This window comes from Tetrao urogallus (assembly GCF_951394365.1).
Source record: "Tetrao urogallus genome assembly, chromosome: 4".
In the NCBI taxonomy this organism is placed as follows: domain Eukaryota; kingdom Metazoa; phylum Chordata; class Aves; order Galliformes; family Phasianidae; genus Tetrao; species Tetrao urogallus.
This window is the reverse complement of record NC_136817.1, coordinates 41,069,792-41,097,161: the sequence shown is the minus strand read 5'-3', so window position 1 is coordinate 41,097,161 and position 27,370 is coordinate 41,069,792. Positions and strand designations below refer to the sequence as shown.

At 40.8% G+C, this 27,370-nt stretch overlaps 1 protein-coding gene across 1 annotated transcript; it reads left to right on the top strand.

Moving 5' to 3' along the window:
- Positions 1 to 1,266: 1,266 nt before the first annotated feature.
- UBE2D3 (ubiquitin conjugating enzyme E2 D3) lies at positions 1,267 to 20,780 on the top strand (the record flags this gene model as incomplete). The annotated part of the gene is made up of 8 exons (XM_079534126.1): positions 1,267 to 1,301; positions 1,419 to 1,509; positions 14,042 to 14,105; positions 14,191 to 14,222; positions 16,352 to 16,429; positions 17,210 to 17,315; positions 18,685 to 18,778; positions 20,403 to 20,780. 8 exons carry the CDS (start codon positions 1,267 to 1,269, stop codon positions 20,446 to 20,448), a joined length of 546 nt encoding a protein of 181 aa, XP_079390252.1. The 3' UTR covers positions 20,449 to 20,780.
- Between the last annotated feature and the right edge of the window lie 6,590 nt (positions 20,781 to 27,370).

Below are 27,370 nucleotides of genomic sequence, written 5' to 3'. Positions count from 1 at the left end.
GTGCGGCCCTGGGGTGTGGCTGGAGTCAGGCGCGCTCCATTCCCTCCTCCCCCCGGGTTCGGGCTCGGCCGCCAACGGCGGTGCTGTTGGTGCCCTCTTTGGTCTCCTATCTGCTCCTCTTTGTCGGGCGACGCCCCGCGGCTGTCCTCTTCCTTCTGCTGCTCTTCCCGGCGGTGACGGGAAGCGGCGGGCGTAGCGCTCCCCCAGGCGCACGGCCCGCCGGCCGGAGGTCGCCGCTGGCCGCCGCTCTCCGCTCGGGCGCCCCCCCCGGTAGCTTCTGCAGGAAGGAGCGGTGCGGTTGCCCCCTCCCCCTCCCCGCCTTCCTTCTCCTCCTCCTCCTCCTCCTCCTCCTCGCGCCCTCCTCCCGGCCCCCCCGCAGCGCGAGCGGAGCGCGGAGTCACCGCGGCGCACAGACGGCCCCGGCGGCGGCGGCACTCGCACACAATGGCGCTGAAACGCATCAACAAGGTGAGCGGCCCGCGCCCCGCCCTCGCTTCTCGCCGTTCTTTTTGCTTTGGTTTTTTGTTTTTGTTTTTTTTTTTTTTTTCTGTCGTTTCATCATGGAGGCGCTGCGCCACACCGCCCGCCGAGAGCGGCCCGGCCGCTCTCCCTTCGTCCCGCCGGGCCCGGGCCGCCGCCGCCGCACCCCGCCGGCCGGAGGCCGCCCTGCGGACGGCCCCGCCGCTCGTGTTCGACCTCGCCGAGCTCCCGCCCGCCCCGGCCGCGGCGGATGGGGCTCCCCGGCCGCTCTGAGCTCTCCCGCGGCGCGGAGCGGTTCTCCCGGCCTCCCCGCGGCGTGCGGCGCCTTTCCCGCATTGTAAGATGGCGGCGGCTCGGCGGCTCCGGGCCCTTTCCGGGATCCCGCGGCGCGCACACTCCGCGCTCCCCGGAGCCGGGCTCGGCCCCGCCGCCCCGCACGTCCCCACCGGCAGCGGAAGCGCCGCGCCGAGGCCTCGCCGTTGCACAATCGGGGCCGGGCGGAGCGACTTCACAGCTAAGTCGGAAAAAATGCCGCGGTGATGATAACATAAATCGTTCCCGGCGAAGGAAGGAGGCCGCCGGCCCGGGGCTGGCTGGTGGGACGGCTCTGTCCAGTGGCCGCCGCCCGGGTCTCCTCACCGGAGCGGGGAGCGCCGGCTCGGTCGTCGTCGCCAAGATGGCAGAGCGGCTGTGCCCGGCCCGGGGCCGCGGGGTGTGCCGCCTCCGAGCCGGGCTGCGGCCGTGAGCGGGTTCGGGGTGCTGCCCGGTCACAGCGGGCTCTCAGGTATGGTTCGTTGGTGGGAGGACGGCCCCCGAGCACTGTAAGTTGGCTTCTGATTAGTTTTACTTTCACGGGTGTCTTCAAGTCGCCGCACTCTCCCGAGGATTTCAAAACAGTTTCTTTAGAATCTGCTGTCTGAAGTTGTTCCCCGTATTAGCAGTGATATCGCTCGAGTTGTGCACAGCCAGGACCCTCCCTGGGTGCTTTGTCATCAGCTCGTGCTTATGAAACGCTCTCGGGCGCTGCAGGTAAGAGTTTCCTGTTAAAGCGAAGTGATGATGGTTACATAGAGGGGCCGTTTGCCTTTCTGAGCATCGTAACGTGGTGGTGGAAACCTTAAAACGCTTCAGCGTAACTTGTGGATGAGAAAGTCCTTTCCGGCTGCATGCTCTGGGCCTGCTGCCTGTGGTTCTCAGGCCCTTATTGGTCGTGCTTCCCCCAGTGCTGGGGTGTAGGGTCAGAGGGTTGGTGCAGGGTTTTTGGTGTGGGCTTGGTGTTTGTTTTGAAGGTGTTATTTTTAGTCCATTTCATCACAGGGTGCCAGAGGATAGGCTTCCAAACTCACGTGGGGTTTACAGTTTCAATTTTGTTTTTCCCCACCTGGAACGTCAAAATGGTGATGTGTAGCAGACTGGAAGCATTGCTTGCAAGCTGCTTTCTTTCGAAGCGTGGTTTCTGATAAAAATATGTACTGGGATTGAGGCTGGGATCCAAAAAATAAGAGAAATAATTTTGTAGTGGAGCTGTTTTGAATTCAGATTTTAATATTACTACTTTGTTAAGCCAGGGAATGGCACTCTGTTGCTGGTGATCTGGGATCTCCTGTAAGGTCACAGATCAGACCTTGAAACTCTGCTTCTTTGTAGTAGGCAGTTGGCACCAGGTCAGAGCAGGCTAAAGAGAGACCAGGACCTCAGAGCATTGTAATCACACATGGCTGATTGAGTCTGACTCGTGGCATTGCCTGTCAGGGTGAGAACTCGTCATCTGCAGCTGATGACGTCCCAGACACACTGGGGAAGGTACTTTTAGGCTCTTTGATTCCATCTTTATGGACTTAGATAAAATCCTTTATTACACGTCATAAATCAGACTCTCAGGTTGTGTTGCAGCATGTGAATGCAACCTGAAGCATGCTACGCATTCACCATACAGCCACCCCCTCCTTCTCATATAACTCACAGACTGCTTTTTGGCTCAGACATGGAAGCACCCAAGAATTGCTATGTTGGGTCCCTGCTTTTGGAACGTGCTGTTAGAGCTCTCCCAGCAGAAGGAATTGTCAGGTACACAGCCGGTCTCAGGAAGATGATGTTATGCTGGATCTCATCCTCAAGTCTTTGCCATCTGCCCTGAGAGTGGCCTGCATTCAACTGGCAGAACTCTGTTTTATTGACATGGTGTGCTTTACAGAAGAATGGCAGCTGTTTTATTATACCATTGAAGTACTTTTGCTATGGAATAATGGGAAACAGTATCTTAATTTTAATGGCTTCCTTTTGTGAGAATGAAATTTTTTTTCCCCTAAATAAGTGTAATGGCAGTGGAACAAATGGAGCTTGTATGTAAATGCCTGCTACGTGTGTGCTGCACGCTCTTGGAAGCCTTGAGTGGTGACTGCTAAGCATGCATCCCATGATTGCTGCAGCACTGACAACTTCCGGCTCTGATGTGTTACATCTCCGGAGCAGGGAAACTTTTATTATGCTGGAGTGTGAAGCTGAGGATATATAAAACAGGTAAAATCTGTGGAGCTGATGTCATTGATATGCAGCCATTCTTTCAGCGCTATTGATGTGCATTGCAGTGAAGTGGTATAGAAGACTTAAATGTAGAGCAAATGCAGGAGGTGGAAGTGTGTATATATGAAATGCTTTTTCTGTTAAATCCTTGACAAAGCTTGTGCCAGCTGTGTTTTCTGTCCATTTGGTTAAACACAGTACAAGCCATCATCTTTGTGTTGGGGGTAATCTATTGGAAAAACTTCAGAGGAGTTGGCATCCTGGAAGCTAAAGGCTGAAGGTGGCAAAACCGTTTATCTGTGCTTAAGTACAGATACAGAGCTTCCACTGGCAGTGGCAGACTGGAGGCTGAAAAACAATTTTCCTCAAGGTTACAGCCTCCAGCACTGTTTCTATATGTGTGTTTAATTGCAGCTTTATTCTCCCTCCCACCCTCCTCCAAATGCTTGGAGTAAGAGATGCTGCTAACCCTGGAGACAGTAATATTTTTTAAGAGATGGAATGCATTGTGCAGGGATGAAGGTAGCATGACAAATCTGCATCAGTTTTACCAAAGGTGTAGCTTTTGTATAGGTGATCCAGGTAAAAGGTTGCAAAACCTACTTAGTGTGTTTCTTTGTAACCACTTTGTTTTTAACTTGGGACAAAAATGTAAGAGCTTAACTAGAAAAGCTAGCTCCTGGGAATGAGGTTTCCATCTCTAAATAAAAGCTGCTTTACTTTATTTTGGGAGGTGGTTTCAGACTTAGTTTGCTGGGCTCATTCAACATTATTTAATAACTTGAAGTTATTAAATTTCTTATGCTTTGAATTAATGTCTAGAAATAAGTCTGGATTTATATGGTTGGAGCCCAGAAATTTAAGGTTAGCTAGCTAATGAAGCACACTTGGTGAAAGATCAGTTAAATGCTTTAACCTTTGTGAATGCACTGAATGTGTTGCACTGTGTTTTGATACTTATTTCACTCACTGTAACTGTTTTGAATATGCCTGGATAGGCCAAGTTCTGTCCCAAGTAGATAACACCATGTGGCTTCACCACTTTGTGGTTAGAAAGGTCATCTTGGATTGGGGTTTTCAAATCACGAGGTTTACTGTGTATTGTTGGGGAAGAACTAGCGTGGAACAACTTTGTGTTTTTGTTTGCTTGTTTGTTTTAAACTAGAATAAAATTATTTAGTGTCAGCTGAAAGCTGTCATCAGTTAAATTCTGCTTAGGATTAGGTAGTCAGAAATTACATTTGTACTGCAAAACGAATATTATTAAAATGTAAGTAATACTTCTGAAGTTGGTAGATTTGCTACCCGTGTTCAAGTCTAGTGCTCACTGTGAAGGTCCTACTTTAGAACCTGTCATGCTTGATGACAGTGGAAAATTAAAGATTCCTTAGCTAGGATGTTTAAGCTGCAGGAATGTAAAGATTTCTTCCCATTAACTGGGCACTGTGCTTGTGAAGTGGGTTCCCAGTCAGCACAGATCTTTAAATGTGTGCTTTGGGATGGGCGGAGGAAGGGGCTGTAATCTCACTTATGTAATTTACAGAACTTCAGAGATCAATATGCCATTAGATAGATACTTGCATACCTTACAAACAGACTCTGCTGTGCTGAAGGGTTTGGGTGGGATAATGCACTGGGTAAAAGGTTGTATGGCCAGCATTTTCTTTACGATCATTCCAGCTTTTAAAGATTTGTTTTTTGAAAGCAAGCCAGTGCTTTTGATATTATTCCCTATGTGAATCTCTTCTGCAAGAGAGCTGCTGTAGAATTTTGTGAAATGAGCTGCCTTCAGCTGCCTGCAGTCAGTAAGCAGAGCCGTAGCAGCAATGCCCTTCTTTGCACTTAAGAAAATGGGTAACCAAGGCGGGGGAAGGCTGCAAACAGCTGTAGGAGCAGCTGCAGAAAGTGCAGCAGTGAATTGCCTCCTGGCCAAGGCATCTCTGTGCCCCCCCCACCCTGAGCATCTCAGCAGCTTGGCAGCAGCCGCCGGCTGGGCTACACTGAGCTGAGGAGGAAAGGAGGGGACAGAGGTTCTACGCCCTGCGGAGCCATGGTGACAGCTGCTAAAAGGGAGTGAAAAGGGGCAGAGCCTGTGTGCAGTTCAGATTAGGGTCTTGATGCGCCATCTCGGGTAAATCTTTCTGTTGCAGATATTAAGGTTTCGCTGCTTTAACTGTCCATCCTGCTGTAGGTCCCTCCCCTGTGCGTCAGAGCTGGCAGATGGGAGCATGTGGTCTGCACTCCACTGTTAGGTCTCTCTCAGCATAGGCTGACTTTTGTTGATGGTTTGGGCTAATATGCTGCAGCTTACATTGAAACATTTGAGTTACGGGTGTTCATTTTCTCTTGTGACAGAGGTGATCTAGTCAGCTGCCTGTATAATATGCAGAAAAAACTAAACTAACTGGGGTAAGAAGTGAGAACTGCTGTAATAATGTGTATATGTTTGCAGACAGCAGCACGTTCTTAAACACAATTCCCGTTAAAGCCAACTTGACAGGAGTAGAGTGTATTCTACATTGAACTGCACAAGCTGGATAGTTTTGTGAACTTCTTGAGCTTGCATTTAATGCCTCAAGCTCTAAATGGGAAGTATTGGAGGTGTTTTTTGTTGTTTTTTTTCCAGAAAATGTTCAGTGGGTTTTTCATGGGGTGCCGTTACATGAAATGTAGTAGGTTGTGCTGAGCAAGCCCTTCAAAAAGCTAGTTAAAATTATGTTCGTAAGTTGAAGTTGGCATCCATGCTTTTCTCAACCCTTTGTGAAACACTTTGGGACAAAGTTTATTACTGAAGAGTGAGCCGCACAGAGCATTGCAGGATTCCAGACGGAAAGCTGAAGAGAAAGATGTTTTTTATTATTGGTGTTGTTTTAAACGTTATTGAGAACCTTCTCATCAATAGTGAGCTTTGATGTTAAAATTTTGTGCAAAGGAAACCTTTGTTCTGACCCTCATCCCTTTGAGAGACATGGCACAGTAGACTTCTTCAACGTTTCCTCCAGTTTTTCCCAATACAATCGGTTATTATTTGTTCTAGTTTTAAGAAAGGGAGGATTTCAGACTGCTTTGCAAATGCTCTGACCCAGTGGAAGTGTTGAAACAGAAGTTTAATCCTTTCCCGAGCATCTGGACTCCAGAGCTGCAGCAGAACTGGGGGTGGGTACTGGTGTGCTGTAGGTCAGCTGGGTGGAAGGGGCATGAAAGCTGTGCTGTGTGCTGCACTCAGCTGCTTTTATGGGGAGCTTCCTCTGTGCCATGCAGCTGGGCTGGCCGGGTGCTCAGCGGTTCATCCTCTGCCAGCAGCATCTTCGGGTTCCTTGTAAATAGTCTGCGCTAAGGTAATACTTCCCAGCCTTTGCTTGCCTGTCCAAGTAACAATGCCAGCCGGTACTGTAAGTCAGATGACTGCAAACTTTTTCTCCTCTTAGACTTGGGCTTGCTGTGTTCTTTTATTCAACAGTGTAGGAGAATCTGCTGAACGATGATTTTCCAGATGAGTGGTGCCCCCTGTTTTGTTGCAGCAGTTCAGGGTGGCAGCTGCAGTCTCTTCATAAATACACTTATAAACACTGTTGTGGTTTTTTGTTGTTTCTGTCCTCCTAAAAACCCTTTTGGACATCCGTGTTCTCTAGATAGCTGAGACAAGTGTCAGAGCATCTGAAGTTTACCTCAGTAACTACCTGGGAATGTGTTTACATCATTGGCTCAATATGAGCAGAGGTACCTAATTGTACCTAATTGTCTAGACAGTCATCATAAAATGGCCTGGGTTGAAAAGGACCACAATGATCATCTAGATTCAACCTTCCTGCTATGTCCTTAGTTCTGCCTCTGCCACTTGCTGCTCTGTACAGAGATCCACTGTGGTTGTACACGAGAGCATAAGGCGCTAGCAGAATTGTACAGCTCTAAATAAGATGGTGGAAGAATTACCTCCACAAGGACACGCTGTCACATTCATGAAATATCCCTGTAATGGTTTGTGTCTGTCATTGGCTTTTGTGTGCGTCTGGGAATTAATGCAAAACAAGGAACAGTCAAAGTCAAAAGAACTTGGTTAAAGGAGAGTTGATTTTCATTTAATTTAAATATTTAAATTTTAGAATGGTCTTCCAGACTACCTCTAAACAACAGATTAACCGCACTCCACGTCATGTGGCATTGTTCATCACAATATTAATTTGATGACTTTCTGTCACACGGTCCTCTTTTCCATGCATTTCTTGAGAACAAGGAGAATTCTTGCATCTTTAATTAAGTGGAGACTTAGAGGTTAAGCACACAGTTAAGGCCACTTGTTATTTCTGTTAAAACCTGCTCCATTCATGGCCGTTCCCGAGGTGGTTATTTGATGAAGCCTAGTGAACTCTGGTGTGGCATATGAATCCCAGATACTTGCTGCTTCTAGTGAGGGCCTCGAATGCTGGGCAACAAGATGGTGGGAGGCCCTCACCTCAAAGCCCAGCATCCAGCCAGCGTTGGTATGAAATTGTTGCCGTGCCAAAATCTCATTCCTGAGCAGTGGTGATTGGATCATAGTGCCTCATTTTGAATGTAAGTTTTTTCCAAGTGTATCGTTTTGAGATAATCTGCTGAATTGAATGTGCCCCTTACTTCCCCAATCATCCTGTTTCGTTTAGCTGGGCATAGCACACTTCTCCCCTTGCGGCTGGCTTTCACTGCTGACCTTTGTCTGGGAATGCTGCCCTGTAGTCCTGGGTCACAGAACAGATGGTAAGTATGGTTCTCAGAGGAGAAATGTGTGAATTAAAAGCATGATGAGTTTCAGGGTTCTAGTAGGAGAGAGCTTGGGAAAGGCAGAGGTGAAATACCCAGTTATTGCTGAACTAAGGGGTAGTTAACAGGTACTTTGCACTTATCCTTCAGAACATCTTAGTCTGTGTGCACTGTCTGTGTCCTGCAGTGAGAGCATGCGTTTTAGTAGCGCTGTTATTTTCAGGGAATGGTAGCTGTTAACACGTTAGAATTCAAGTGAGTAAAGAGGTCAGATTTTCTTAGTCTTTGGTAAGATAGCTCTATGGATTTTGGTTACTTTGGAGTAAAAAAAAGCCATGCCTTTGAGTTCAGAGCCCAACTGTTGTTGAGTTGCTGCCACCTTTTTCAAAGTCTGTTTTGAACACCTTTAGTGAGTGACCATTTTTTCCTGTCACATCTGCCAGTTTGCAGAGGTGAACTCTGGGAAAGTTTGGGGTAGAATAGTGCCACTTCAGCTGCTGTAACAGTGAAATTTGCTGGAAGCCATTACCTACATTGTACACCTTCCAAACTTGAGATCAGGTGAGAAGAGCTGTAGACAATAGCCTCATTCACCAGTGTCTCAGGTAGTGGAAGGTAGGTTCTTGAAAAAGATAGCTTGTAGACACTGGAGTAGTTGGTATCACAGTCCAGGCACACAAAGTGACTTTATTAAACTTACACATCAATCTGGCATCTCCTTTGATTCCTAGGTTTAAAGATCAGATATTTCAGTGTCTATTTTTTAGTAAGTGTTATGATATTGTTGCTAGATAATATGCGAGCAGTGTGCAGTGGGTAAGCTGAAAGCTTTAATAGTAAAAACTGATGAAAGGGCAAGTCAGAAGAGTACAACATGTAAAACGATGATGAGGATTATCACCACTGTTAAGTTCCTGGTTGTGGTGCCTTGCATTTCTTAAGAAGTACTCTGCTCTGTTTTCTGTGAACTTCAACATCTTTATTATGCGTTATCATTGTACATAGTGTTTTTAATCCTTATTTTTAAATGCTAGCCAAATGGCCAGCTTGTTTAAAACTGATAATTTTCTGCTGGTTACACTTGTGATGTATATTGTACCAGCGTGTTCCTATTCAGCCTAAAAATCCATGTTTTTCAAGCTGTTATTTTCTGCATCCAAGGATGGTTCATTTTCATGTTGAAACAAATGTTGTGAATGCAGGTGTGTGGGATAAAGCAGTAGTTCTTGCTGGCTGACACTTCTTAATCTTCAAACAGGCTTAAATGTTCTTCCCCTCTGTTTATAGCTGCTTCCAATCCTTTCTTTTTTAAGCTGTTTTCAGTAGTGAGCTGGTGGCTGAAGACTAATAGAGTGATGAATTTTTTGGATGCTTAGTGTTTGAACTGTTTATGAGAGACTGTATTAGACAAACACTCGGATTAATAAATGCTACTTTCTGTTTGGCTTAAGTGATGTTTTTGTTTGCTCGATGTTGGTTTGTTGTTTTTTTTAAAAAAACTTCTGGTGTAATTGATTGTTACCTTTCCTTGCCTCTGATGCAATACAAATTAGCATCTAAAAACTTAAAGCAAATCATCCCTGTTCTTTCTTGACAGGACCAGAAAGCTGTTAGTTTATGATTTCAGCAAGTAATTGTGTTGTAAACTGGTATTAAATTTAACTGTGCATTTATGGCTGAGAAGATGAGTGATGTTTTGCCACTCTGTAGTTAAGCTGTTACCATCATTAAAAATAAAGCTCTGGCTGTTTCCAGCTTAAACTAGAAAAATGCAGCAGTGGAGCCACAGGGAGCGTGAGTTCTGAGAAGTGGGAAGCAAAGGGGCTGGCACTGACTGCTCAGTTTGGTTGCATGTGGGAAGGCAGCTTGCTTATGCAGCAAGCAGTCATTTGCTACTGGATTTGTTGAGGCTTGGATGCTTTTGTGAGAAGAGCAGCTTGTTGCCTTAAGAATTTACCTTCACGGTCTCGCTTGTACTTTTGGGTGAGGCATCCTCGGTCATTCTTTGAACGTTCTTTGAATTTTCTTCACCATTTGAATAACTTCTGTAACCTTTTTGTAAGCAACTGGTGGAGAGGAATTGTGTGAGGCTTCTTCAGAGCTTTTCTGTCAATTCGCTTTTGAAAAGTGGTATTCCTGTCGTTTATTATATCATTAGGATCATAGTCCTGCATTCACAGTCATGTGCCACCGTTTTAGATCTCCAATAGAAGCGTATGCATATTTTTATGCAAAACAAGCAGCTAGTTAGTGGTTTAAGTGTTTGGTTTATTTTTTGGCTAATTTTACTGAACTTACACAGAGAAGTGTGTGAGAATTTTCCAGTAAAATTGTGATTACTACAGTCTTAATGTGAAACTGGCAGTAAACCATGGCATGTGGTGTGGAAGCAGGGCTGTCTGTTGATGTTGTTGTACTTCCACTTTTCTGTAGCTTTTCCAAAACTGGTGCAAAACTGTACCTATATATCATCCTGTACATGCTACCACTGTCTTCTGGCATGGGTGCTCGATCCTTAAATAGTGCTTAACCTGTGAAATGCTGTGTGACTAATCTTCCCTGGGGAGGAGCAGGAGCTATCACAACTTTATATTTGGAAACTGGGGCACAGTGGTGATACACTGGAGCTACACCGGAAACCTGTGGCGGAGCCAGGGACTACTAGTCATGGCTGTAATTCAAGACTCATCCTTTCCAAGTGGGTGTGCAGTGCACCCCTGAACCAGCCTTTGTGCAAACGTTTTCACATAAAGCCTTGGGAATTGACTTCTTGGGAAAATACCTATTTTTTCCTAAGCCACCTGGAAAATGAAAAATAGAGCAGCTGGCTCCAGGAAAGCGTGGGTTCTGCTTTGGGTATTTTAAAAACAGTTTGAGATGTAACTTGGTGTATACCTTAAACAAAGGGAAGCGCCACTGAAACTGGGTGTAAGCAAAAAGCTGCAGAGCTGTAGATAGGCAGTGCAGCAGAAGGAATGTGAACATCATAAAGCCCTTATGCTTAGAGCAGCTCTGGGGAACGTTTTTAGCATTTTGTATTCTTAAATATTAAACACCACTTGATAAGGTGAAACTTGATGTGGTCATAACTTATTAGTGAGAGATGAGTGAAAGCTAGGGAACAGTTTGGAGCTTTTATCAGCCCCTGGCAATTACCAATCTTAGTTCTGCTTTTGGAAATACTGTCAGATGAAGCATTTGCCTATTGTGGAATGGTTGGTTTCAGTGGCTAAGCTAAAGAGGAAGGTCAGTGTTGGGTCTGCTGCTGGGTTGCTGGAGAGGAGTCTCCTCCCTTTTCTGTACAAACGCGCTGTGTCACAGCCGTATGTCTGTGCCTGCCCAGTTTCTAGTTCTTCCAGTTCGCCCCTTGCGTTCAGCAGAGCTGTAGCTTTCAGAAGCAGGCACCTCTGAAAGTTGTGGAGAGAACTTTGTGCCCTGTTTTTAGAAAAAACCCTCCCTCCTTTTGTGTAGCTGTGAGGTGTCATACACTACCAACTGGGTAAATATCAGCTTGGTGTTACTGGGAGCAGGAAGAACTGGCTGCTGTTGCTTGTATCTGCCTCAGTTCTTCTCCAGCACTTACACTGCTGAGACAAACAGCTTCCTTCCCAATTTTATTCTTATAGCTGTGGTACCTAAGGGATCATGAAGAGAATACAAGAATGAGTGCTAGCTCTCTTGTATTTCTGACTTTAGCCAGTAAATCATTTGTTCTGTGGTGGAAATACTGAGTAATGTATCATGTTCCTAGCCTTATCTCTACTTTGAATTTCTTTGTTTAGCACAGTTAGGTTTTTTTTTTTGTACTTCAGTGTTTTGGACCAGACAAAACTTGAGACCTTTAGTTTATGAAAATCATGGCTTGCCTGTTCCCCAGACTCGTTTCCGTAGTTAAAAGGGCTAACTCTCTATGGACCTGTATTTTGAGTCTTCGATTACTGGAGCGTGCAAGCTCGCGTGTTTCACTTTGTAAATTACTGAAGCCTTTTTTTCTTTCATGAAGTTTTTACTGACACTTCTTAAATGTTTTTCTTACATTTGCAGTCCTACTTACTTGCTTTTCCTGCTGGAATTATTGATGTACTCAAATCTCTCTTCTGTTTTAAAATATATTTGTCAACTGCTTTTTAAGCTGAATGCTGTTTTTTCTCTGAAGACAGTAGAACTTTTAGAAGAACTCTGTAGCCTGTTGTACGTACCTCTGGCTTTCCACTTGTAGGCTGGTCTTTTCTTGCCCTCTTGTCTTTGTAATTTCTATGAACTTTGTGAAGAGCTATTTCATAGTTCCTAGTCCCCATAATAGTTTTCCAGAAATAGGATCATCTTCCCAGATTAAATCAAATAATGCAGTAATAACAGCATAAGTACATTAAAATATAACAGCAGTCTTTTTGCATCTTCCTTTGCTGCAGTTTATCTTAAGGGACAAAACACAGTCAGGGGAATTTTTTTCCCGGATATCATAAACAATCAACTGATAGTTCTTGTAATTGGAAAGACATTCAGATGAGAAGTCAGCCTGCTTACCAGGACTTCCTTTATTTGCTAAGCGTTTGTTGAGGGAAAACCTGAAAATAAAACAAACAACAAAAAAAAAGCTTTCAATATGAAAGTTTTTACATTTCTTCTTTGTCTTTACATAGATGGTCTAAATCTAACCTAGCAAGTCCATGGAACAACATGTGGACCAGAGCAGAGATTTCATTGCAGAAGTAAGAATGTCCCAGGGACCCCCCAGCAATAACAGGGGAGTGCTGTATAATAGAAGAGTGCTCTATGAAGGAGTTTTCTGTGCTGTAGAGAGAGCTGTTGTCTGCTCTCACAGATGACTGCAGCGCTGAAATGGATGAGAACACTCATTCCACTGTACCATTGCTTATGAAAACTGATACAATTCCATTTTTTTCTGCACAGTCTCATCCCAGTGCAAAATTCAAATCTTGGTAATTAGAAAGGTGATGAAAATCAACACATATAAGGAGGGGAAATGATGATCTCCAGTGTTCTTAGAACCTATATATGTTGGAGTAGTATTTTCCTCTCTTCCTGTGTTTGCAAGAACAAGGTATTCGCATTGGAAGGAATGCATTTTTCTTCTCATTTTGTTTTGGTTTACATTTACTAAGTTTTCATCAAGTATAGAATTTGTCAAATCTAAAAGATAGACAGCAGAGTTTTCCCAGGCAGACCTGGTTGCTGTCTGGTCCAAATGTGTGCGTGTTTCCAACCTAGTAAGTGTGTCTGCGTTCCTTAAAAGTTTGAGAATGTAATGGAAAGTTCTTGTTTTAATGGCTTGTGTGGGCCTGTCGTAAATGACTTGGGTGCAACTGCTAATATCTGGGAGAAGGACTGAAGGCTTTCCCCATTCTTGTGACTTTGAAAGCCTTGACAAGTGCAGTTTTACACAAGTTCCTGAAGCCATTATTAGCTTTGAAAAACAGCAGGGGGGAGAGAAGTTATTTACTGCGTTCTGTAACTGAAAGCCAACATTTTCTTAGAAAACACACCATCCAGTCAAGTAACTACAGAGTGTTTAAATGAATCCAGGATTTCTGAGATTCATCACTGTGATCTTGGTACTAGACAAGGAATCCTCCATTCTGAGTTTCTGTTTTTGTTCCTTGTGAAACAAGGGAACCGGGGGATCTGCTTTCTGCATCTTAGTTATTCAGAATTTTAAAGGCACAATTGTCATGAATGTAAAGTTTAAAATAAAATGTGCAGATACTTTGCCTGGTTCTGATATTTGTGAATATCTTCAATTTATTTGTCTGCTTTATCTTATGAAAAATGTATTCTTGCTAGAGGCAGTGGGGAAAAAAGCAACTGAGTTTCTGGTTGGTCTGAATGTTAGTATTGAATGCTATACACACAGTGCTTTCTGTGTCATGAAAGCTAACCATAGCTTTCTCATTCCCAGCTTAACGCTTCTCTGGCTAAGACTTAATCCTTGGAAATCATGATCAGAAACTGGTTAGACTTAGCCCACTTCAGGCTCAGTGACCTGTTCTCTTTGTCCCTTTTCCAACAGGAGTGTCTTAAGAGGAATAAAAAGTAGTGATATTTGAAAAAGTGTAGTTACCTTAATTGTTGACTTTTGTGTTCAGTTCAGCCAGTTGTCTTTTACAAAGATGTTTCTGATATTGATCTGTTGATTTTAATAGTTGTCACTGCACATTCTTCTGCATTTGTACATGGAAAAACTGAGAGGTTTTTGTTGGCCATGAGTTGAAAATGACTTTTGAATTCTTTAGCATTTCTTCTGTGAACTGATCTTTGTTTTTTTTTGTTTCTTCCTAAGGAACTTAGTGACTTAGCTCGTGATCCTCCAGCACAGTGTTCAGCAGGTCCTGTTGGAGATGACAGTAAGTAATCTTAGGTTTTTAGTTTTGCTCTATTAACACAAAGCATACCATGCCTAGATAATAATGTGGAGTTTTTCTTTTGTAGTGTTTCATTGGCAAGCCACAATTATGGGACCTGTAAGTATTCTAATTCTTGTGATGTAATGTTCAACTAGTAGATCCTATTCAGGAAGAACCTGTGTGTTTTTTCCCTGTTTTGCTTTTTTGTTTTAAAACTCTCATTATCAGGCAGTAGGTCTAGAGGTATTTCTTATAGTTACAGAAAATAAAAGAGGAAAAATAATTAGTCTGAACACAATTTTGCTGCTGGGGTGTTTATACCAGAACTCATATTGGGGATAGAATAATTTCTAGAACAATCTTGGCTGTTATCACCTTATTTCTAGAAAGTTTGTTTGCATTTAACTGTTTCTACACTTTGAGTTATGACTGAGGAGAATTCTGTGTGTTAAATGTACAGTACACAACTGAAACCCGAGTATTCATATTTCCTTGTTAAAGAAGGCAAATACTTGTTCTAACTAAAAACATAACATGCAAGCGCTTGATATCTGCAATTCTCAGGGCTAATTAGCTATATTTAGAAAACTTTTTATAACTTGAGACCAGTATCAGATGCCAGTAGGCCTGGAGCCCTAGAGTTGTGCTTCTGGTGAGGCTCAGAGGAATTAAGTATCAATGATGCTGAATTGTCCTACTTCTATATAGCTACAAGCGTGTTTTAAGTAGATCACCACTGAAAGTTTGCATGTCAGAGGTTGACTTCATTGGAAAAATGACTTCATTCTCAAGTTCCTGGTCCTCATTGATTGTAACTAAGTGCCTCAAAAGGATAAAAATCATTTGAAATACAAGACATGTTCTGCGCTGCATTGCTTTTGATTTTATGTACCTGGTGTCTGCATGGTCATAAGGTATTAAACATCAGTTGAATCTTAAAATGGCGTTATTATTTTTAGCTCGTGGTTTAACAATGTACAGCTCCTTTCTTTCCCTTTGTGGTTTCTTTGGTGTCAATCAGAAGGATCTGTATTCCTGCTTCAAAATTGGCCTGACAGTGTGATGTTAGCTCTAGTGCTCACCTGGTGCTGTTTAGTGCCTTCAAGGGTAGTACCAGTCACCTGGCATTCCTGCTCTGCGGATATTACAAAGGCTGTGATTTTCTTAATAAGATACAAGAGTGCTTGTATTATTTGTCAACTTCAGTTTTAACGTATTCTGGGAGAAGTTTGCTCCCGCAATTGCTAAAATGTGAAGAAAAGGGGTTGTTCCTTAAAGCCTCATGTAGTACCCTTGACCACATACAAGAGGTTACATCTATTGCTGGGTTTTTGATACAGAACTGTATAGGAGTTACGACCTATGTGTTTTTATGTTTTAGTCCCATGTGTTGTACTGCAGTATTTCATTTGCTTCTATGTAGCTGAGAAAGACATAGTATCGTCTTACACTGGTGTGAAATGTTTGTACAGTGAATATAAAGATTCAGATAACAAGTAATTCAGAAGTGTACAGTGTCCCACATTCATTTTTGATAGCCGTGCTCCTGGAGTTGTGTTGTAGTTTTCACTTTAAACAGCAGTAATGTGCAGTACACTCCCATACCTGCTAATGTTGAAGTTCTGTTCTGTAAAAGAGGAAGAAATCTCTTTAATCTCAATGTGTTTTGTTAATCTTGATGCTTTTCTTTTTACTCTCTTCCTCCGCCACCCCCCCCCCAAAACAAAACAAAACAAAACAAAACAAAAAAAAAAAAAAAAAAAAAAACCACCATGGAACAAGGAGTTAATTAGCTATGTGTTGGTAATATTTTGCAGTGCTAAGCAATACCTAAGCTGAAGGTAGAACTTATGGGAGGCCTTTGGCTGTTGTAAAATTGGGTAGTTATAACAAATGTACTCCAAACACTATTTGTTTTTGAACGTGTTAGGCAGTACTTCCACTCTGTTGCCATTCAATTGGGCCATCTCAGGGGAACTGAGGTAATTTTGCCAAATTGTTCTGAGTGAATTGGTAGAGAAGTTTTCTTTGAAGCATCAGCTCAGAGAGGTCCATCTGGAAAGAGAAATGTCTGGTCATTACCACATACCTAAGAAAGTAGTAATTGAATTTTAACTACGTCTGTTACACTGGTGTAATAGACAGTTCAACCATTGAAACAAGTTGATTTATGTATTTAAAAACAACATCGTCTTGGAATTTGTTCTAAGGATGATAATAGGGGAATTATTTGTTTACTTTGGCAGAATGACAGTCCGTATCAGGGTGGTGTATTCTTCTTGACAATTCACTTTCCTACAGACTACCCTTTCAAACCACCTAAGGTAAGTATCATTTTCTCATTTGTGGTGGTAGCTCTCTTTAAGGAACTAACTAAAGGATAGAAAATGGCAACATCTGTGTTTTAATGATGTGAAGGACTTGTTTTTTTGTGCATTCTTACAGTATCTTAAATGCCCAGGTCCCTCTCTACAACAAAAGTAGGTATGTTGGCATACATTTTTCAGAGAAAATTAATGAATTCTGAATGTCCTGGGTTAGTGTTTCATCTTATTTTTGTTTTTCTTGATTGTTAGGAAAGCTTACTAGCTTTGCATTACAACAGAATTCTTGCTAAGGGTGCAGTCAAGTCATACAGTATGGCTGTTTGGATTATTCCATAAAAACATGACTCTTGGTGAGTTCTTGGAGTCAGTGATTATATCTCTTAGCGTTTGGCAGTAGTTATTAAATAATAATAGCTGGTAAAACTACAGAAAAGTACGTCTGCCAGTTTTCTTACAATATGAAAGTGCATGCTAGAAGTAACCATAACATTTGTAATTCTTTAGCTTCACGATGGTACTGTTGCCATGGTTCAGACACTTTGGTTGAGCATCTTCATCAGCATGCAGTGAACTGTGATTAAAGCACAGCCTACCACTTGCCCTCTCTCTGAATTCGAGTGATAGCTGGATATTGAGTGTACTTACTATGAATCTAGGGTTTAACTGCTTGATTATTTTCTTTAGCAGGAAATTGAGTTGACTGACAGCTTGACTGAGAACAGATGATGTTGTCATAAATCAAAACAAACTATATATATATATTTTTTTTTTTTACAGGTTGCATTTACAACAAGAATTTATCATCCAAATATTAACAGTAATGGCAGCATTTGTCTCGATATTCTAAGATCACAATGGTCTCCTGCTTTAACTATTTCTAAAGGTAACTTTTGTGAGGAAGAGATGTTTCCATTTGGTGTTGGATACTATGCTTCTAGCTTTAATACTCTTGAGTTTTCCTTTAAATCCAGTCTGTGTTTTTGCCAATTTAATAATCATGTCTTAAGATATTTATAAAGGAAGGTCTGTTTTTTCAAATACCTTCTTCTAACTGGCTGTTTGAAGGCCTTATGTGACTGCTTATTTGCTGCACTATTCTTAGCAGAGCATACTAGCTTAGTCCCAGAGTAAACTACTAGCATTTGGATTGAAGAAAGATTGTGGTCGTGTATTCCAACCTAAAGTGGAGACGGTGCTTGTTTCTTGCCCTCCAGAAGTACGTAAAAATACGTACTGGCATATCAATTTAAAGATGACTTTCATTTTTAGTAATTAAGTCTTCATAATTTGTTGTGTTTTGTTTTTTTTTCTGTTGAGTCTGTCTGGGATTGCGTGCTGCACTGTGTTGTCACATCTGTACAGTTAACAAAAGTGGTTTTTCATAAATGTTGCTTTCAGCTGCTGTGCACTGGCATTGCATGAATTTCATGAACTAAACTTTGTGGTTATACTTTAGAATACATTGGTGTTATGCTGCAGTAGAAGCTTTGTCTTTTTTTTTTCCATTTTAATGTACTAAATAACATTGAGTGCTCGAATGTTTTCATGATGATCAAATTCTTTTTTGCTTCAAAGGTACTGGTCACTGTAGCTTCAAAAGATCCATTGAAGTACTCCTTTGTTTACAGAACTTGTAATTCCTGTCTGTGCAAGGTGTAGGTTTGTGATCTGGATGTGGATACCCTACTTTTTAATGTTGTCACTATTGTTTTTCTGTGAGAGTGGACGTTGCAACTGCATCAGTGTTACTCTTCTTTGCAACCTACCTGCAGCTTTATCAGTGCGGAACAGAGTAAATTGTCTTAGTACAGAGAAAAAAAATCAACATGATCAGAAGTAAATGAATAAGGCTTAGTTCTGGTAATTAAAACATGGAATATTCTTGTCATCAGAATACATAACATGCTTTAAATTGACTGTTGCCTTTCATCACAGCGCAGGGGATAAACAACAGTGCTGTTCTTCTGCATGTTAACTGAAAGTTACCAGAATTGGTTAAAAAAAAAAAAACCCAAAGACAACAACATTATGAACTTCTAAGTGATTCATATGTTGTGTTCATATGTATTTATTTATTTAAAATGGGCTGCAAATTTATTTTGGTCATATGTCAGGGGAGAAGTTCTTTGAGTTCTCTAGTGTTCTGACATTGTGCTAATACAAAGAACTGTACTTATATGTGATTGCTCCTATTTTGCAATTGATGTGTGTGTGTGTATATATATATATATATATTTTTTTTTTTTTTACAGTTCTCTTATCCATTTGTTCACTGTTATGTGATCCAAATCCAGATGACCCTCTAGTGCCAGAGATTGCACGTATCTATAAAACAGACAGAGACAAGTAAGTACAGAGTTGCATAAGAGCAGTATTGTAACAAACTTGGTGAAGAGTGCTTTCTCAAACAGCTGAACCAAGCAAGTCTTTTACTGGGAAATCTGAAGTGCAGAGAGCTGTGTGTCAAAGTAGTATCTATTTTCAATAGTAATTTAAACAACGGGGCTTAGTATCTTTGAAGTAACGGGAGAAGGAAGCCATCTTTTTCTCACAAGTATGGCAATATTTGAAAGTACATGTTGCCCCATTTATTGACTTATTATGTGTAAGTAGGACAGATACTTGGAGGAAAAGACAGCTTTGTTTTTTTGGTGCCCTTTTTAGTAGCAACTTGGTCTTTAATTTGAAAACTTCCCCTTGAACAAAGCTTCATAAGTTGTCCCTATCTGTGTTGAAATGATTGTTTTTATTCCTTACATGTTTTAAACTTTTTCCACGGATGTAGTGACATAAATTAGCCTTTGTTTGTTTCATATATTAATGCTAAATATACTTGTCCAATTAGGTACAATAGGTTAGCAAGAGAGTGGACAGAGAAATACGCTATGCTGTAGGGTAAGAATATCTGCACATATCTGTGCATTTAACAAAATGGAACTTGTCAGCACTTGAGTGCTGCATGCTTTAAGGCACTGGATTAACTAACAGATAATGGATGGACCAGTTACTGAACTTGAATATTTAACAGCTTGATCTGTGGTTAGTGTGAAATGTATTGGCCAGTCACTATTTCTCACAGATATTGCTCTTGCATGGCAACAACAACAACAAAAAGAGTGAAATAATTACTGAGTTTGAGCCAGCTTGTCAACTTGTTCTGTCAAGTATTTACCCAGATTTTGCCAGAATTTCATTAAAAGTGATGCCCTGGAAGCAGTACAGTGTAATCAGACCTCACGCATAGGTATGCAAAATTTTGGGCAATTCAAATTCCGACTTCTGTTATTCACCAGTGTCTGTCTTTTATATATTGCAGACTAGAAAAATGTATGGGGATTATGTTCTGCTTGTATAGTTGAAAATTAACTTCTTACTGACAAGCATGGAGTTAAGTATAAACTAATTGTCAGCTCAGTTCCTGTGGAGGTAGTATACTTAAAGATAACATTATCCTTTTTAAAAATTGTTTCAGCAGTATATTAACGTGGAAAGAAAATACAAAGTATGAAGAAAATTTACTATTATTTTACCGTTAAACAAGAAATTTGACAAATTCTAAATGCAGTGATATTATTAACCAAGTAATCTTTACTTATGGCATGTGATCCTCTGAAATCTTTATCTAAGAACAATATTTAAACAAAACACTCCCTTTGCCCCTGCTATTCCAAATGGTCTGTATTCCTTCCCCTGGAGTAGTTATTCACACCTTCCACTTGAGTAGTTATTCACAGCAGACCTCCAGCAAATATGCTTGACTTGAGTTTGAAGTGTTTCATATAAATTTAAGAACATCATGGTTAGTCTAGGGAGGGATTTGTTTGAGGTTTTTTCCCTTTATGTTATTAAAATGAGACTTTTCTTCATGTGAAGACAATCAGGAGATGAGGTGAAAGTAATATTTAATGATTAACGATTTAGGGAATTGTTATTTTCATCCTGACAGTAACTCGGTTCTTGTTCTTTGCAGGTACAACAGAATATCTCGGGAATGGACTCAGAAGTATGCCATGTGATGCTACCTTAAAGTCAGAATAACCTGCATTATAGCTGGAATAAACTTTAAATTACTGTTCCTTTTTTGATTTTCTTATCCGGCTGCTCCCCTATCAGACCTCATCTTTTTTATTTTTTTGTTTACCTCCTTCCATTCATGCACATGCTCATCTGAGAAGACTTTAGTTCTTCCAGCTTTGGACAATAACTGCTTTTAGAATCTGTAAAGTAGTTACACAAGAACAATTGCCCAAGATTCAGAATTTTTTTTTTTAATGGAGCATGTGTATTATGTGGCCAATGTCTTCATTCTAACTTGGTTATGAGATTAAAAAAATACATTCCTCATTGCTCTAACAGATACTGAAGATACCACCTGAAAGGGGTGAGAGGAGATGGATGTTCAGTTTTCTCCCATCAAAGAAGTAACATTGCTGTAGCAACATCCATCTTGTTACAAACCTAGTGTTAGAGAACTGAGGTTTTATTATATACGTTTGCTCATAACTGATATGTCTGGAGAATTGGTACTGAATCTATAGCATCAGCAGAACAGAAAATGTGATGTATCTTATGCATGTCAATAAAGGAATGACCAGTTCTTGTTTTACAGAGAATGGAAATTGGAAGTCAAACATCCCTTGTATTCCAAAATAGGGTCTAAGAACATTTTTGTAATTCATTTAAATTTTGTTAGGAGGCTTGGAGCTATTAGTTAATCTGTCTTCCAAAACACTGTTTAATATAGCACTGAATAAATGATGCAAGTTGTAAATGGATGAGTGATCAACTAATAGCTCTACTAGTAATTGATTTATTTTCTTCAATAAAGTTGCATAAACCAATGAGTTAGCTGCCTGGATTAATCAATATGGGAAACAAAATCTTTTGTAAAAGCAAAGCTGGTTTTTGTATATACTGTTGGGATTTGCCTCATTGTTTAACATCAAATAATGATGTGAAGTTCAATAGAGTGAATCTTTTGCCATTTTCAGTTATAATGCTCAGTCTTTTGCAGGTTGACACATTGTTCGGCCTGATGTATGCAGAATTAATAAGCTAACATAGTAGTGTAGCCTTAGTAGTGTGCTACACGTGGTGCTGGGAGCCCAGCGTTCAAGGATGGACTTGGGACCCAGCAGATCTGAAGTGGTGTATTGTGGAGATGCTTCCTGATGCACCTGTGTTTGCTGACTGAGAACCTTTTTCTTCACCTTGTACGCTTGACAGCTGAAAGATCTTAATATGGGAGTAATCATGAGGCAAAAATATAAAATAAAGTACTGTTTTGATGTGGGAATTGTCATGAGGCTGTGTTGAAGTGAATTTACTATGTGGGATGTTCGTTACCATTGGAAAGGACTTGTTCAGCCATGCTGCCATTTACATTAATACTATTTTAATGCAACAGACACTTTCTTCATGTCAGGTGACTAAACGTGAATAAAGACTCATTGCTATTGGATTTTTGTTCTACAAGAAGCATTGTCTTGTGCCATTAGTTTATCTTTGCAGCAACAAGGGCATTATTAAGCATCTGGCTCTCCTGTTTCCTGCCCTGTTCCTTCATATATTACCTTGCTTTTTTTCTTTTTTTTTTTTTTTGTCTCCATTCTTAACATCCATATCCTCATTTTCTCTAGTCTTGTACTATCAGTTTATCGTGCATCTGTGACTTTGCACGGCACCACTTTTGCACAGCTTATAGTTATGTACATTCTGATTCCTTGTCCCCACTTGGATGTGGAAAGCTAGATGTAAAATAAATGTTAAACCTTAATTTTTATATAAAAAAAAAAATTGAACATGTAGTTTGGAAATGATTTATTCCGGTTTTAAATTATGAAGATGAACTTTTCTTTAAAGTTGGCTTGAAATTAAGAAAACCAGGCTGTCTTTAATGGTGCATGCCTCACTGAAATGACGTGTTTACAGGTTTGTTTGTGAAGCTGCAGTTTGTGTAGTATTTCTGCCTCACTAACCAAAGGTTTTTACTTGTGCTGGTTCTCTGGAATTGAATATACTTGAAATGCAGCTGCCAAATAGCATTGCAGTTGAGGTAAGAGTATGTATCTATAACCTGGCAAATATGTTGCTCTTACCTCTGTGGTAACTGTGTTAATATAGTGCTTATTACTTTGTCATGGAGCCATAGCCACTGAAATTACGATTGTGATCAGCTAGGAAGATGTGAGATGAAAGGCACCAAACTTTGTAAAACTCGAGGTGTGGATGAGGGAGGTTCAGGAAAGAAGATAGTAAAATGTGGCATGGAAGATGGAAATCTTGCTTGGACTGCTGTGTATTTCTCATGTACTCCTTGTTGGTAGGTATGTGATATGGAAAGCATGTATTTTGATGGAAGAGTGATTGGTGAATTGTAGATGTTGTAGGTGTTATACATGTGTGCCAGATAATATGCTGTTATGAGATGGGAAATAATAAGCGTTCTGTCCTCAAAGCAGTCTTGGGTAGTGCGTAGGCTTCCCCTGAAGGTGTACTGGGGCTCAATCTTAAAAGCAGGGGGTGCTGAGGAAAGAAACTGGCTAGCGTGAGCCCAGCAAGAAATGAAAGAATTCAAGAACTGCCAGAACAAAAAGGTTAATCAGTGATTACCTCAATAAGTCTTTCTACAACAAGTCCAGAAGGTTGTAGTTGTCCAGCAGTTGTAGTGAAACATATGGAGCAACAAAAAGTATGATTTGAGCTTGTGATCCTGGGCTCCATCAGGAGAGGGGTGGTCAGCAGGGACAGGGAAGTGATTGTCCCTCTCTACTCGGCTCTTGTGAGGCCCCATCTGGAGTACTGTGTCCAGGTGTGGAGCCCTCAGTACAAGAAAGACATGGAGATTTTGGAAAGGGTCCAGAGGAGGGCGACTAAGATGATCAGGGGGCTAGAGCACCTCCCCTATGAGGACAGGCTGAGGGAGTTGGGCTTGTTCAGCCTGGAGAAGAGAAGGCTGCGGGGCGACCTCATTGCAGCCTATCAATACCTGAAGGGAACCTACACCCAGGAGGGGAGTAAACTCTTCATAAGGGCTGACAATAGCAGGACTAGGGGAAATGGATCCAAGTTGAAGGAGGGAAGATTTAGGTTGGATGTTAGGGGGAAGTTCTTTACGAGGAGAGTGGTTAGGCCCTGGAACGGGCTGCCCAGGGAGGTTGTGGATGCCCCGTCCTTGGACGTGTTCAAGGCCAGGTTGGACGGGGTCCTGGGCAACCTGATCTAAATGTGTATGTTTGGTGGCCCTGCTAGGCAGGGGGGTTGGAACTACATGATCCTTGAGGTCCCTTCCAACCCGGGTGATTCTGTGATTCTGTGATTCTGTGATTGTGAAAACTGGGGGTTTTGGGAAGCATTGAAGCTGAGTTGTCCTGCCCAGCTGTATTAGAAAATTTAGTTTAGAATGACAAAGAGAATAATAGCTTCAGCTCAGTAGTCAACTTCATCCTAAAAGTACTGAATTGAACAAAATCTCTTTTTGTAAATGGCTTTTATTTGAGGGTATTTGTAGAAAACAAAGATGTTAAAAGCAAAGTATTTCTGAAACAAAAGTGGTTTTAAGCAGATGACAAGAATACAATCTGATTACTTTGGAGGGATGGAACTGCAGTCTGGCAATTGATTAAAAGACAACTGGTTAATGTAAGTGTGTAAACTGTACCAGTCCTGTTAGATTTGATAACTGCTTAGGCAAAAAAGAATTAGCATTAATTAGTTTGACTTGATCATTTAAACATTTGCAACCAGAAATGTGCTAATTAACTTTTTAGTCTTTTCTGCAATCTCTATCAATTGTTCTTAAAGTTTTAGTTCAAATGCTTCACTATTATAAGAATATCTCTTATCTGCATCATAATCTGAAGCAGATTCATTAGGCTCATCAATTGTGGACTGAAAATTTATTCTGAATTGCTATCAACAAGTCTTTAATAGCACTTAAAATACTGTAACGGTTGGAATTCAGTTGAAGATCTTTTGCTGTTTATAGGTTTAAAAAAAAAAAATAAGCATTGTACCTTTAAAAGGCTATACTAAGACAGCTATTTATGTTAATGGTTGGCATGAAACAAACTGGCGTAGGAACAGGGGAATAGGGGAATGAGGGAAATAATCCATGATCAATAAAAGTTTCTTAAAGTACAGAGGTTATTTCATTGGGACATGGGCCACACTGTAATCCCCTGAAGGTGAAGGTAATCCCCCCAGCCCTCTCCATTTCCTTAAAAAAGAAAAAGAAAAAAAAAAAAAAAAAAAAAAAAAAAAAAAAAAAAAAGCCCGCTGTTTACTGCAAATCTTTGTATTGTTGAAATGATGCTATTTTACCCTAGTGCCTTCAACATAAAATAGCATACATTGGAAAATGTGTTTCGACCTCGATAGGCAATTGTGTGTTTAAAAAGTAGTTGGAATTAGGACTAAAGTATAAAGTATTATAAAGGCCTATACTATGGGAACAGTGCCGGAGCGATGCAGAGAAAGCAGGGTAAAGCAGGAAACAAAACTGCAAGTGGAAAGGTATGAAAGGTGAAGATGTGCTGCCTGTGTCATTGTGAAGTGCAAATATATTGTTGTCAATTTCTGTAATATAAAGTCAAATGGAAGCTCATCTCTGTAATTTTAAGTGTCCAAGTTAGCCTGTTGAAGAATATAACTTCAAACTTCACTTTAGGAAGAATTAACTCAGGGTGTAGATAATTGAACTTTTGTAGATGTGTGTATGGAATATTTCATAAGCCAGTGTCTTCAAAGGCAATCCAAATCTTCCATTGAAGCAAGGAACTGCAAGATGCAGCCATGTGTACTGCATATGGCATGAATTTAGAACCCCTTAGTCACTGACTAATTTGTGAAGGTAAATAGTAAAGATGTATCATAGCTTTGGTGTTTAGTACAAAGCTGTCATTTCTTTGGGAAAGGGTGCTCTTTTGCTGAAATAACATCTACGGAATTTCCACCATGTTGTTAATCCTCCTCTGATAACAAATGCAGTAAGATTAACTGATGTATAGATAGCTTAGAAATGCAACAATCTGATTAGTATCAGCTTGCTTTCTTTCCTCTTTTGCAAGAATTGGGATGCTTTTATTGGAATAAGGGGTCCAGGTCTCTGTCAGGTCTCTCGGTTTTTGTTCTCGAAAGAGCATTGAGGAAAGTATCAGTGTTAGCTGTTGCAGAAGGTCTTGGTTGACAACCTTAGCAGACGTCAAGGCAACTTCCAGAATGTGGTGCTGATAGAATGCTACTGGTATAGAATGGGTGAGTTCTGGCTGGAGAATTGAGTATTTGGAACTGACTGTGTTAAAATCTTGATGTCTTAAGGTCTTGCTTCTCTTTAGGATCTGTCTGGTCTAATTGATACGTGCCTTGAGAATTTTCAGGTACAAATTTTGTTCAGCTTTTTGCACCTCTATTCTTCCACCTTGCCCTTCCTCTTTTCTCCTTACTTTGTAGCCCATGAGAATTTCATCCTTGAATTTCAGGAGACATCTTTTAGAACACAAAGTTCTCGCTCCTGAGAGGTTGTTGCTTCATTGTTTGGTTTTAAAGGCCAGAGGAAAACCACATACCATTAATCAGTTCAGTTGAAAACAAGATGCCAAGTGAAACGTAGGACATTTAGAGGAGTCTTTATTGGTTCAGTTGTACTGTGATCTGAACAGAAAATCTTAATATGTAAGCTTATAAAATGAGCCTGTATTACATATATTTATATATAGTAAGCCATTGTGTAATTCTGCAAGTTTCTTATTCCATAGTGCACACAGACCCCCTGAAAGATACAGGGTAAGCGTGGCTCTCTAGATGATTCTTTTGCACTACTATGTTTGGGGTTTTTTTCAGTGTAGTAATAAATATTGTATTCGCTTTAAGAGTTATAAATTCTTTGGGATAGAGTTACTTTTGTACAGTTGTAGGTGCTTAGCTTTGCATAAATAGTGGGTTTCCATACACTCAGAAAAGTGAAGTTTTGCATTGGTAGGTGCCAGTGTTATAAAACGGAAGACAGTGTTCTCCATGGTTTATCTGCAAGGTGTTAAACATGTAAGCCAACGCATGTACTTAAATACATACAATTTTTACTAGCGTAAGCCTTCTTTGACTTCAGTTTTTGTAGCATAGAAATACTTTCATTTTGGGGCTAATGGTTTACTTGAGAATGAGCTCTAAGCTCAGCAGCAATCTGCTATGGGACAAATGCAGATACAGAACCTAGTCAGTATAAGAGGTAAAACTTGAGTCAGTTGAGTCTGACTGCTTTCTATTGCTAGTTATATTAACTGCTCTTATTAATGTTTTTTACAGTTTGAGTTGTATTGCAAGAGGATATCCCTAAGTCTTGTTTGCATAGTGAGTTATGTTTCCTGAGAAACCATTCCAAATTCATTGGAAGCTACATTTCGAGGTAAGGTTATCCCCTCACAAGCACTTGAATTAGATGGGAGGTAGATGCCTGTTACTTAGCTAGGTTTTTTTCAACTTCCTAAGTGTTACCTCTTAAACTCAGAATTACCATTTTGGTGCTAAGGATGTGAATTTTCAATTTTCTTTTTGGTTATAAATGGAAAAGAAGTGCATTCTGTTTGGGTTAATTGTAGATTATGTGAGAAAAGGTGGTGCTTTGACATAATACAAATAACCCATTCTTTGTGTAATATTCTTGGAGACACTGACGCAGCTGACATAGAAGAATACTACAGGATTTCAGAAGAAAAAACTGATGAGAAGACAAGCTTCTGGAAAGCCATTGCTTTCAAACTTCTGGATACCAAGCTATTTCATGGAAATCAAGTTTCTTTAATTAAATTTTCTTGAAGTAATTTCTTTGAAAGAGCTATGTCATCTTACTGGACGTACATAGCTATCATGCTGTACTTTACTAAAACAAAAACCTAATAACAATAAGCAACCTCATCAACAACTAGAAGAGGAATATGAAAA